The sequence below is a fragment of the Micromys minutus genome, assembly GCF_963924665.1.
Source record: "Micromys minutus genome assembly, chromosome: 7".
Classification (NCBI taxonomy): domain Eukaryota; kingdom Metazoa; phylum Chordata; class Mammalia; order Rodentia; family Muridae; genus Micromys; species Micromys minutus.
In genome coordinates this window covers 37,861,760-37,875,386 of record NC_137976.1, presented here as the reverse complement: position 1 = coordinate 37,875,386, position 13,627 = coordinate 37,861,760, and the positions used below count along the sequence as shown (strand labels likewise).

At 41.9% G+C, this 13,627-nt stretch overlaps 1 protein-coding gene across 1 annotated transcript in view; it reads left to right on the top strand.

Moving 5' to 3' along the window:
• IMPG2 (interphotoreceptor matrix proteoglycan 2) overlaps positions 1–13,627 on the top strand; it is a gene marked incomplete at both ends in the record, with an annotated part of 55,014 nt that overhangs the window by 17,449 nt on the left and 23,938 nt on the right. Inside the window, 3 exons of the mRNA XM_080919666.1 lie at positions 579–740; positions 6,146–6,204; positions 10,975–10,995. Of these exons, the coding sequence (XP_080775792.1) occupies positions 579–740; positions 6,146–6,204; positions 10,975–10,995 (242 nt within the window). The remainder of the gene's footprint in view (positions 1–578; positions 741–6,145; positions 6,205–10,974; positions 10,996–13,627) is intronic.

Genomic DNA, 13,627 nt, shown 5'->3' with positions numbered 1-13,627 from the left:
GTAGTTTTGCCCAATGGCAAATACTGTTTAAGAAATTATCTCCTTGAAAGCTGGTAGAGCTGGCTGGTCATTAGAGAACAGTCCAAGTTATCTGAAGAGATTATTACTTTATTCCTTCTTCCTGAGTGCATATTTGTGTGAGTAGATTTTTTCATGTTGCATTCATTAAAATAGCATATTATGACAAACTGAATACAGAAATAAACATGAGAAGTCAACTGTCTTGTATTAAGCCAGACAGTCTGTTCAAGAATTTGTAAAAATATAAACAACGTCACTCTTCCCACAATTTCAGCCTTACAGAGTCTGTGTTGACTTGTGTATGAAATTTGCTTATTCTGTTATATTTTCTTCTTATTTTGGAGACAGGGTGTCACTGTGTAGCTTTGGCTGGCCCGGAGTTCACTATGTAAAGCAGGCTGTCTTAGGCTTTCATTTGCTGTGAAGACACATCATTATTGTATAATTGAATGCTACATTAAAAAGTCAACCTTAGATGTAAAACTTTGAGGATAGCCAGTGAATATTTATTGACTGACTGAATAAATACTGGTACTTATTACTTTTTCTAAATTCAGATCAGCAATGAAATTGAGAACGTGACAGAGGGGCCTACTCAACCAGCTGCTGAACAGATAGCTGAGTTCAGCATCCGACTTCTGGGAAAGCAATACAGGGAAGAACTGCGGGATCCCTCTAGCGCCCTCTACCAGCTCCTTGTGGAAGAGTTCATTTCAGAGGTGCGTGTTGTTTAAAGTTTTTAGAAGAAGCTTTATTTCTTTCTAACATATGTATGATAGGAAACAAAAATCACCCATGTGGACGGTTCATTTGATTGGATAACATGATTGTTCTGAGGGATTAAGTCTCTCACAACGCCAACAGTGCTTATGGGTAAGTTGAGGATTCAAGCTGACTGACCATTTACTAGCTTCCTATGGTTGAAGTTTAGCCATTTCTAAAGAAATTTTTGTGGGAAGTTCAGAGACACAAATTCTTTTTGTTAGAAATAATATTTATCCACTAACAAATAAATGCTCCTTGTAACTCACCACAGCCAAAGAAAAGTTAATTCTATGCTTTAATTTCGGCTTGTTGATGTTTGGAGAAATGAATGTCTCTGAACAGCTATGGACTGCTTATCTTGTGTGTGTGTGTGTGCGCACGTGCGTGTTGTCTATTTTTTTGAGACAAGAGTTTTTTCTGTGCCGCCCTGGCTATCCTGGAACTCACTCTGTAGACCAGACTGACTTTGAACTCAGAGATCTTCCTGCCTCTGTCTCCTGAGTGCTGAGATTAAAGGCAGTGTCACTGTCACCTGGCTCAGCAATTCTTTTCTTAGTTTGGACACTATTAAGTAGATCTCTCATGCATCATGTGTGTGAAAAGTTAAGAAACACTAGAGAAATGTGGAAATAAATCCCCTTTGTCTCCGTCCTCTGGCAAGAGGTTTTTAAAAAGAGGGGCTGGTGAGATGGCTCAGTGGTTGAGAGCACTGACTGCTCTTCCAGAGGTCCTGAGTCCCATTCCCAGCAACCACATGGTGGCTCACAACGGTCTGTAGTGAGATCTGATGCCCTCTTCTGGTGTGTCTGAATGTAGCTACAGTGTGCTCATATACATAAATTAATCTTTTTTTAAAGAGGTTTTTCTAGATAAGCATGCATTAAATCATGCTATTACTTGAGTTTTAGAAGGGTTCTGAATTGAGTTTGACCAAAGAATTCTTCTATTAAACATCACCCATATCTGGTGCCTTTCTTGTGAACCTTTGTTCTTCCTCAGTATGGCGCCGAACGCCACCTGCTCTTGTATGTGATCACTGGGCACGTAGTTTCTTCCTGTTTGTTTTCAGTTCCTACTTGATTGACTTCTCCTTGACCAAGTTTGTTAATTCCATTACCCTGGCTTAATTTCCTTCCCCGTCACTGTGTCCAGATGGGAAATAAAAATACACGTTTGTCAGCCAGATAGCACTGTCACAGCCATCAGACATGGGGCAGTGTAGGCCAGACAATTCATTTTCCTAACTGTGCAGCCAAGTTGTGAGGCTCCATGGTATGTGGAAGAAATGTCAGCCAGGCCAGTGGCCACCTGGCATCAGATACTGTCTTGAATTGGCCGCCTGGCTTTCCTGCCTGGATTAAGGAACCTTGAATAGGCTTCAACATTTCAGTAAACGACTTCAGGAACCACTGCAGATTTAGAGAAAATCTGATAAATACTCTGAAAGGTGTCCCCTCGGTAATGACTTTATGAGATCCATGGCCACTAAGAGGTGATGTGAGAGTGAGGAATGGTCTGGGCCAACGATGAGCCAACCATGGGCCAACCATGAGCCAACCCTTCTCCTTTCCTGGCTACTGTCTGTACCATTATCACCTTCTGACCCTGAGTGACATATGACCTAATAGCTATTTTTTTTTGCATGGAAGGCTCTTTCCCTCCTCTTTCTCTCTCTCTTTGTGTGTGTGTGTGTGTGTGTGTGTGTGTGTGTGTGTGTGTAGGAGCATGTGTTTGTGCCTGTGTGCTTGTGTGTGTGTGTGTTTTTGGGGATGTCCTGAAGGAAACTGCCATTCTACCTTCTGCAAAAAACATCGGCCCCTTCAGTGCTCTTCTTTCATGCCGCGGGCACTCAGGTTGTTCCCTTGTGTTACCTCCTCAATAATAATGGGAGACAGGGAAGTGAAAGCCTTTTTGTAAGGGAGGAGGTTCCGACAGCATAACTCTTTTTATTATTTATTATTCATTTACTTACTAATTGTACATCCCAATATCAGTCCCCCTCTGGTCCCCATTTCTCCCCCTTACAGCCCCTCGCCCATTCCCTCCTCCCCTTCTTCTCTGAGAAGGGGGAACACATCAGTCACTGCAGGAATAGGCACCTCTTCTCTCACTGAGGCCAGAAAAGGTGGCCGAGTTAGGGGAATGAAATCTACAGGCAGGCAACAAATTCAGGGACAGCACCACCCTCTGCTTCAGTTGTTATGGGACTCACATGAAGACCATTTGTAAATCAGCTACAAATGTGCAGGGGGCCTAGATCCAGTTTGTGCTTACTCTTTGGTTGGTGGTTCAGTCTCTGAGAGCCCCTTAAGGGTCCAGGTCAGTTTACTCTGATGGTATTCCTGTGGAGTCCCTGTTCTCTTTGGGTTCCTCAGTCCTTTCCCCAACTCTTCCACAAGACTTCCTGAGCTCCATCTTATGTTTGGCTGTGGGCTTCTGCATCTGTTTACACTGGCTGTTGATAGAGCCTCCCAGAGGGCAGTTATGCTAGGCTCCTGTCTGCAAGCATGACGGAGTATCATTAATAGTGTCAGGACTTGTTCTTGCCCATGGGACAGGTCTCAATTTGGTGCAGTCATTAGTTGGCCATTTCCTTTGTTTCTGCTTTAGCATTGCCCCTGTACATTTTGAAGGTAGGACACATTTTAGGTCAAAAGTTTTGTGGGTGAGTTACTGTCCTTACCCCTCCACTGGGAGTCCTGGCTAGTTACAGGCAGGGCCATTTCAGGATCCATGAGACACCATGCCCCCCCCCCCCCCGGGTCTTTGGCATGTCCTAAAGATCCTTCTCCCTACCCCAGATAATTTATGTTCTCTCTTCTGTTCTTCCTACATGTGATCCCCTCTTCACATTCCCTCTACTACCCAGTCCCTCCCTCCATCCACCTTTGACATCTATTTTGTTTCCCCTTCTGGGAAAGATTCAACCAGCCTCCCTTGGACCTCCCTTGCTATTTGGCTTCTTTGGGTCTGTGGATTGTAGCATGGTTACCCTGTGTTTTACTATGGCTAATATCTGCTTATCAGTGAGTACAAGCCATGCATGACCTTCTGGGTTACCCCACTCAGGATATTTTCTATCATAAATCTTTTTTATTAGGGTACAAGAGAAAGAGAGCATGGTAAACCTGAGCCCTACTAAGTATGACCTAAAGGGCTCAAGATTAGCATAAATGGGGGAGGATCTGAGGAAGGCAGGCAAGGTATGGGAAAGGCAGCTTCTCCACTGTGCCTCTACAAGTGCTGCCAACTGTTTGCTTGTAGGGATGCAGATAAGTATCTTTACCTTTTAGGTGAAACTCAGGATGCAGGAACTTGTTCGTGGTTATTTCAGCCTCTGAAGGAGCAGAAAATCAGGTCTCCTTTTGATGTATGTGTGTGTGTGTGTGTGTGTGTGTGTGTGTGTGTGTGTGTATGTGTTTCACATGTGTGGTTCAGCCTGCATGTGGAGGTCAGAGGGCAACTTCTGTTTTGGTTCTTGCTTTATACCTTGGTTGAGACAGAGTCTCTGTTGTTTGATGATAAGTGTCTCAGGCTGTTTGACCTGCTAGCTCCCAGGCATTCTCCTGTCTCTGCCTCCTACCTGGATCACAGATTGGGATTACAAATGCTCTTTAGGGCATCAAGGTTTTTGTCAGTTTCTGGGGATCTGAATCCAGGTCCTCACAATTGTGTGGCAAACATTTTAGCCATTGAGCCATCTCGCTAGCTGTTCATTTGTCTTTCAAAGTGGTCCTTCCTTTGTTCTGTACAGAGACGCCTTCAGAAACTATAATTCTTTTTTTTTTTTTTTTTTTTTTAGTTTCAAATGTATCCTGAGGCAGGAGTAACAGGAAAGGGTAATGTGGTTCAGTGGGCAGAACATGGATGACAATCTTAGATAACTGACTTACAAGTGACTTCTGTGCCAGCCACCCTTGAATTCTCAATTCTTAAAACACAAAGATCTTTAGTGAACCAAGATTTAAAAAGTTCTACCCCCTGACATTAAGAGGAATTGGTTAGAAACATCCTAATTTTTGAGACAGGATGTGTTTTTTAACCAGGAGCTCACCTATTCAGGATGGCCAGCATGCCTGTCTCTCCCTTCCTGGCCCTAGGATTTCAGGCTTTTCCATGTGGGTGTTGGAATTCGAACTCATGTACTCGTGCTTGCACAACGTGGACATTATTGACTGAGCCATTTTAACAGCCCCTTGAATTCTTTATTTCTGAACCAAGAAGTGATTCAAGATTTTAAAAAGTTCTACTCCCCTGATTTTGTGAGGATGTGGCTAAATGAATCTTCCCAGTGACTTCTCTATGGTCCCCTAACATTTTCTTGTGTTGGCCCCAAAGACATCTAGTGAGCCACCCTTAAAATTATTGTGGATTAAATATTAATTAACTTTTGTTTAAATCCATATTTTTATATAATTAGATCATTTTTAGATCCCTGGTCTGGCATTCTTCATCTGTTTCTCCAGTTACTGAGCTCTAATGGAAAGATGTGGCATTTTAAAGGCTTGGTATTAAAATTAGTTCTCATGGATGTGATGCTTATAAATTGTTATTTTAACCAGTGGAGTTATCTGGCCTCTGCTTCTTAACTTGGGACTTTTAGAAATTTTTTTTTGTTTTGTTTTTGAATGCAGAGTGTGTTCCTAGTTCTCTTGTGATCTTGTGATGTGGAAACAGGAAGCAGACACTCTCAGACATGTTCACACTTAGAGAAAACAGACACTCAACTGTGCCAGGGTGCTAGCTGAGTCCAGCTTCCCAGCTGGGACAGGGCCTGTTCTAAATGCTGTTATACAAATACTACCACAGTGTCTCTTGAAATGGATTTAATACTTCATACAAAAGGAGGAAAATGTTTATAAATGTTGTTATAAATTAAAAAATAAAACTAAAGCACATTAAAATTATAAAAGACAAAATGAAAAAGTATTTATGGCAGTGTTGCAGCTGACACTATTTTCTTTCTTTTTTTTTAAATGTGAAGCCCCTCCAGGGCTTTCTCTTTTTTTAAACGATTTATTATATTTATTATATATAAGTACATTGTAGCTGTCTTTAGACACACTAGAAGAGGGCACCAGATCTCATTACAGATGGTTGTGAGCCACCATGTGGTTTCTGGGAATTGAACTCAGGACCTCTGGAAGAGCAGTCAGTGCTCTTAACTGCTGAGCCATCTCTCCAGCCCCACTAACACTATTTTCTATCATGATTGTACCCATAGTCACTTTTTATCTGTGTGCACAAGCTCTGATAATTGTAAGATAAGAGTCTACTTTTTATTCTGCTCTTTAAAGCACCTGAAATATACTTTTGCACATTCTACCTAGTTACCACCTTTATTTTGTTTTCTTTACAGGTTGAAAAAGCATTCACAGGGTTACCCGGCTACAAAGGCATCCGTGTTCTTGAGTTCAGGTAAAGAGATGCAGTCTACAAATGCATGTGTGCAGTGCTGCTCTCTGAGTGGAAAAGGCTGGTGTTCTTCACATCTGTTCTAGCAGCATGCGGTAGTAATGCTATAATAGTGCTACTTGTGGTGAATTAGCATCCCAACAACTCCTTGATACAGATGGAATTGAGCTGAGAGGCAAAGAAACATCTGATGGAGGTGATGCTCGGTCTGAAGGTAGACTACAGTAAGAACTTAGGCTTTGCATTACAAGTTCCACAGCTCTCATTTGGCACTGGATCCTGGCTGGAGTCAGACAAAAAATGACTTCAGACCTTCTCCGAAGCTTCTCAAGGTTGTAGTGAGGTGACCATCAACCCTCAGGGCAGACACTTCCAACCCTCTCTGTCAGAGGAACGAACTAGCCAACTGTGGATGAGCAGTTCTCACTTGAGGGTGGAGGAGAGATTTTTGAAATGAAATAGTTTATGCTTTAGTGCTTGTTCCTAACCTCCATGGTGAGTCTTCCATTTAGGGAACTAACCATGGCTGTTGCCCAGTTATTGGATACAGGGTGGCAGGTTGGGGCTGGGATGAATGTTCTCAGCAGGACGTGTGGTGACAGCAATAACAGTGAGTGTCTATGTAGCACTTATAGCCTCTCTCTCTCTCTCTCTCTCTCTCTCTCTCTCTCTCTCTCTCTCTCTCTCTCTCTCTCTGTGTATGGTGAATGTGTGAGCATGTGTGTAACTGTGTGTTTGAGTGTTTGTGAGTATGTGTATATATGTGTGACTGTGTGTATGTGTGTGTGAATTTTTATGTGAGTGCATATGTATGTATGTATGCACTGTGTGTGTGTGTGTGTGTGTGTGTGTGTATGACAGAGAAAATATAAACCACTGATCCAAGGGCACACATCTACTTAGCGCAGAGAGTCTCTGTCTGTTGAATTATCTATCTGACCTCATACCACGGCTGCCCTTCCAGTTTGCTCTCTACAAGTTTTACATGTGCGCCTCCATGATTAGCAGAAAGAAGACCTTTGAAGACTTCACTCCTTTGGTAAAATTATGCACAGCATGGCTTCCAAACCATCCTGTCCAGCATGAGTGGAATACTGCCTCTGCACCTTAGACTGTAGGGATGACTAGCTCTCCACTTTTGCTCTGTATACAATAAACTTACCTGTGAGTTCTGCTTTACTAACAATGCTTTTGTGATACTTTAGGTAAATGTCTTTAGGAAATATGTCTTTCTTCCTTAGTCTCTTTACGTGCAGTGTGGATATTGGCAGTCCTTAATACGTCTTAGTGAGGAGTGAGTGAAATAATTTTGTGAAATACTTAGCTTCAGGAGTAGGAGAACGTGTATTTTTAATAAAGTTTGTCATTTTGTGTATACAGATGTTTTATCTACATGTCTGTGCACCACTTGTGGGCATCCCCCCGGGACACCAGAAGAGGGTGTCAGCTGTCTGGGGACTAGAGTTACAGACAATTGTAAGCCAAAATGCGGGTGCTGGGGATCCAATCAGGGTCCTTTGGAAAAGTAGCTAGTGCTCTTAACTGCTGAGCACCTCTCCAGACTAAGAAAGTCTGTTTGATTCCTATTATGTAAAATAAACAAACATCAAAAGCTGTGTCATGTACTGTAGACTAGCCGATCTGTCCCGTACTGACTGTCTAATCCTTGCAATTATAAGTCATTATCATCACATAATTGCGCATTATTAATTGTAAGTCATCTTTTTGGCTTTCTTTTTAATATTTACTTTTAAATTACATGTATGTTGGTGTTATGCCTGCCTGCACGCCTAAGTGAGGGTGTAGGGTCCCCCAGAACTGAAGTTAAAACAGTTGTGAGCTGCCATGTGAATTGAACCTGGGTGCCCTGGAAGAGCATCCAGTGCTCTTAACCTCTGAGCCACTTCTCCAGACTTTCTCTCTTTTCCCCCCTTTTCTTTTCTTTTCCATATTTATTCCATTTAATTTTAATGTCATGCTATTTGAAGTTACTTTTTTCTTCTTCAAAAATATTTTAATTTTCTTTGGAAACCAAGCTGTGAGACTAAGAGCCAAAGAATTCAGTTAATCACGTAAACATATTGCTGATCAGAATCTTTTGTTTTAGTCCATTTTTATATGTGCATTATGGTCTTTATTTTTTGAGAATTTCAGGTATTTTGAGCATATTTACCGCCCCCCCCCCCGACTACTCCCAGATTCCCCTCTCACCTCACTTGGTTTCCTTTGTGTTTTGCTCTTTGAGGATGTGTATGTAGTGTATATGCTCACGATTAATCTCAGCACTCTCTTACAATCGAGTATTTGGGTTGTCTTTTAAACTAAAAAATATAAGTCTGTATGATACATTGCTAGAATCAGAATTGCTGGTAGGATTTGTATCCACTTAAGTTTCGTAAAATTAGGAATGTATTCTATTACTTTCACGAATGGAATTTAAATACACAACACATGCAAACCAAAAGGAAAACAGAGTGGTGGATAATAAAATTATAACCAGTACTTCTGATAAGCAAACCTGTTACTAGCATCCTATAATTTTACAAAGATAGTCTATGTTGGGAATATACACATAGTTTTGTTGAATGGAGCTCGTGAAAGTCATGGCTCCTGCCAGGATGTTGCTTGAGGGAGATCTATCAGGCTGCCGTATCGCTATTTACGTAAGAAACATGTTTTATATTGTTTCATTTAGTATCAGGTAGAGTCACAGTAGAAGCTACAGAAAATGTCTTTCTACTGGTGCCTGCTATGCCCATGAATTCTTCTGAAGGAAAATGTCCTTGGATACAGGAACTAACATGTTCTTATCCACAAGCTTTCAAAACAGGACACAATCTGAACTGACTGCTCTCTAAACAGAAATGGTACTGCGAGTCTGCTTTGTGGACCCTTCTTTGAGTTGCTTTCCTTGGGAAGTGAGTTTGTTAAACAATCAACTTGCTTTTATTCCTGGGTCTCATGAGGTAATCTGAGATACTGTTGCTCTCTCACGAGGCTGGCCTCAGCTCTTTTTTCTTTATTTTTTAAAAATTATTTTATTTATTTCTATTCCAAAGTAAGAGGATTCACATCAGTCCCACGATGGCGTAGCTGGAGACTGCTGCATCACCTCTCTCCTTGGTGGCTTGACCACGGAGGAGAAAGAGTAGAAGCAGTGCTCTCTTGTTTCCTCTGATTTCTGCTCACCATTTTCCTACAAGCTGGACCACAGGCATATTCTTGGGCTTGGAGCATGCAGAGAAATACAACAATATGGATGAGTGACCAAGACGAAAGGAACTCCAGCCCTTGAATGGTTTTTCTGAACATGGAGCGTTGATGATAGCTAGTTAGGTTTCTGCCTTCTTTGAATTGCTTTGCTTGGAAGACCAGTTTGTCAGAAAATCAACTTGCCCTTATTCCATGGTTTCTGGGTCTCATGAGACAATCTGAGACACTGTTTCTCCCTCACATGGCTGATGTGTGTGTTTTTTTCTTTATTTTTTATTAATTATTTTATTTATTTACACCCCAAATGTTGCCCTCCCTCTTGGTTCCCCTTCACGGAGTTCTCCCCCCATCTTCCTTCCCCTTCACTTCTGAGAGGGTGCCTCATCAGGGCACCCCTCCATTGGGCATCAAGTCTCTACAGAGTTAGGCACATCCTTTCCCACTGCGGCCAGACAAGGCAGTCCTTGGCTACATACAGCCCGGGGGTCTCCATCCAGCTCTTTTCTTGATCTGCTTCTTCTGTTTTGTGGAGCACAGCACAATGTGGACAAGAATTCCTTGACAATATGTGTGTGCTTGAAAACAGTCCTCTTATGTCAATATCAGGTCAAAAATAGTTTGATTAGGAGTGGGATTCTGACTGGGAACTAATTTCCTTTAAAGCTTCAAGATTATTATCATATTTTGTTTGTTATTCTAGAAAAAAAGTTCACTTCCATTTGTCTTCCCCACTTTAGGAGCTATAGGATTAATCTTTTTTTTTTTTAATTCAGTTCTGAAACTGAACTGTTTTTCTTTGATCCTATATTGCATTGCCCAAAAGACATTCCTAATTTTTAAAAAATATTGGTGTTGTGTTCTTTTTTCAAATATTTATTTTTATTTATGTCTACATATGTATCTGCATTTGGCTATACACACATGAGCTAAAATACCTGTAGAAGCTAGAGACATTGGGTCCCTAGAAGTTCGGTTATGAGTTGCCTGATATGGGTGCTAAGACCTGAACTCAGGTCCTCTGGCTTTTAATGACTGAGCCATCTCGCCAGCCTGACATTTCTAATTTTAATGCCAACAACCAAGGTCTAATGATCTGGCAAAGAGATTATTTAACAAAGAGATAAATTACATATTTTTAAAGTATTTTTAGAGTAAATAAAACTTTAAATGGCTTTTTCTTTTGTTCTTCCTTCCTTCCTTCCTTCCTTCCTTCCTTCCTTCCTTCCTTCCTTTCTTTCTCCTTCATTACTTTAAAAGATTTTTATTTATTTATTTATTTTAGATAGGGTCTTTCTATGTAGGCCTGGCTGTCCTAGAACCATAGCCTGGCCTCAAACTCATTTTCTTTTCTTCTCTCTTTTTATTTCCCTCCCTCCCTTTTCTTTCTTTCCTTCCTGCCTTCCTTTCTATCTTTATTTTCTTTTGACCTCTAGCACACAGTAGACCCGATTTGGTATATTTCACTTAAGGCATTTTAAACAATGTGATATGTACAGTGATGAATTATGTGACAGTTATAAATGCAATTGAGCTCTAATCAGTACTTTTGTTATTTTTCAGGTCCCCGGAGGAAACTGGCAGGTAAAGTCCCCGTGCTATTCTCTGTGTTGTCTATTGTCTGCATCTCATGTTAGGGTACAGAAGACCACAGCTCAGTTCTCCAGTCTTTCCCAGTCTCATTGTGACCCTCCTTATATAAAATGGAACATCTTACTATGCAAACTAGTAAGATCAATTTGAAAAGAACAGATAGTATATCAATCTAACTTACACATGTTCTAATGTCATCGCCAAGCATTGTTAGTATAGACTTTCTTCCCAGAAGAAACATCACAGGAGAAATACTCCTTTTTTTTTTTTTTAAGAGTTATTTATTTTATGTATACGAGTACATGCAGCTGTCTTCAGACAACAGAAGAGGGCATTGGATCTCATTACAGATGGTTGTGAGCCACCATGTGGTTTCTGGGACTTGAACTCAGGACCTCTGGAAGGGCAGAGCTATTTCTCTAGCTCTCTGAAATACTCATATTTAGCTTGCGTGATGATGTAGAGAACCACTACTTTCCATTTTGAAAATACACACATCCAAATGAAAGAGTAAGGTTGAGCCTTTAATTCCTACGATTGATCCCTAATTGATGGATTCCCAGGTGACTCATACTCAAACGCATGGGTGTGACCTTGGTCAGTTGCCTCACCTTACTTGCAGGGCCAGCACAGCTTTCTTCAATCAGAAATGTCTGTCTACTCCTCTATGGACTTTCTTGGCCTCTTGAATTTTTAAAAAAATTTCCCACATGCTGAGTAGTCTGTATGTTTTATTGCTTGCCAGAACGCAGCTTTCCTGGGTCACAGTGAAGTTCTTGGCTTTAAGACTACATGGTTTCTTGGTATTAGAACTATTTCTCTGAGTTCTTGTTCCAAGAAAAAACCAGGTTAATAAATTACAGCATCTTTCAGAATCATCTTATCTTTCTTAATGAATTTACCTTTACTAGATATGTATGTCATGGTAGACATAGGATCTTTAGATGACCACAGCATACACTGGGAGGCAAATGATATTTTTGTCAGCAAAAAAAAAAAAAAAAAAAAAAAACAAAGTTGGTAATGAAACACAGACTTCCTGATTTACATGGATTTCGTATCCAGGGACGTTCTCATGACCTCTTCTCAACATTGAAAAGGTGGCACTTGATAGTTTCCAGTAAATGCCTCACTGTCCTTGCCCAAGTGTTCATGTAGTGAGGCAGGCATTTCAGTTCTTTTCGGCATAGACTCCTTGTCTTCTTCTCCCCCAGCTACTTTTCTTCGTCCTGCTCTTCCTCCTCCTCCTCCTCCTCTTCCTCCTCCTTCTCCTCCTCTTCCTCCTTCTCTTCCTCCTTCTCCTCCTCTTCCTCCTTCTCTTCCTCCTTCTCCTCCTCTTCCTCCTCCTCCTCTTCCTCCTCTTCCTCCTCCTCCTCCTCTTCCTCCTCCTCTTCCTCCTTCTCCTCCTCTTCCTCCTCCTCCTCTTCCTCCTCTTCCTCCTCCTCCTCCTCTTCCTCCTCCTCCTCCTCTTCCTCCTCCTCTTCCTCCTTCTCCTCCTCTTCCTCCTCCTCCTCTTCCTCCTCTTCCTCCTCCTCCTCCTCCTCCTCCTCTTCCTCCTCCTCTTCCTCCTTCTCCTCCTCTTCCTCCTCCTCCTCTTCCTCCTCTTCCTCCTCCTCCTCCTCTTCCTCCTCCTCCTCCTCTTCCTCCTCCTCTTCCTCCTTCTCCTCCTCTTCCTCCTCCTCCTCTTCCTCCTCTTCCTCCTCCTCCTCCTCTTCCTCCTCCTCCTCCTCTTCCTCCTCCTCCTCCTCTTCCTCCTCCTCCTCCTCTTCCTCCTCCTCCTCCTCCTCTTCCTCCTCCTCCTCCTCTTCCTCCTCCTCATCCTCTTCCTCCTCCTCCTCCTCTTCCTACTCCTCCTCCCCTTCCTCCTCCTCCTCTTCCTCCTCCTCCTCCTCTTTCATTGTGAGCATTGTGTCCTGTCTTAGACTCATGCTCACACTACAGGAAAGTTAATGGTTATACACATACCATGAGAAGGAGCCCAAGGTTTTGGACATACAGATGTGGTCCACCAGGCTTGAAGAAAGCATGGCATGGGCTGGAAATGAGAACTAAGATACAAATGCATGAGGAAAATAGACATGCTCTGCAGGGGGAAAGTTGTTCCTTTTATGTTTAGGGTTAGAAAACACTCTAACCTCTAGATTAAGACACAAAATGCCATTTAAATGGCAAGGATTCCAATTGTCTTATATGTTCACATTAGTGATGACAACATTAATCACTTTGTCATTACTTTCAAAAGTATTTATTGAGGTACTACAAGGTAGGCATTGTTCTGGATGCTTGGAATGTATTATTCCAGTGTTTGGAATAATAATTTTGTCTGTCCAGATGGTAGGGGAGATAGAGCATGATCCATGTTGTCAGCGAGAAAGAGACTCCCTGAGGGGGTGGCAGCTCAGCTGAAGCAAAAAAGAAACAGGTAGGTTAAGGAGGTGTGTGCATGTGTGTTCATGAGTACACAGCGATGTGTGGACTGGGAGGAAATAAGCATGTCAGGAAGTGAGCAGGTAAAGTATGTGGTACTTGTGCTTTGCCGGTGTGTCCAAAGACAGAGCTTCCCAAGTATCAGTGGGGCATGTGACTCGTTTAGTTCTCACCAGAAGGTGTCCCTCTTAATGTT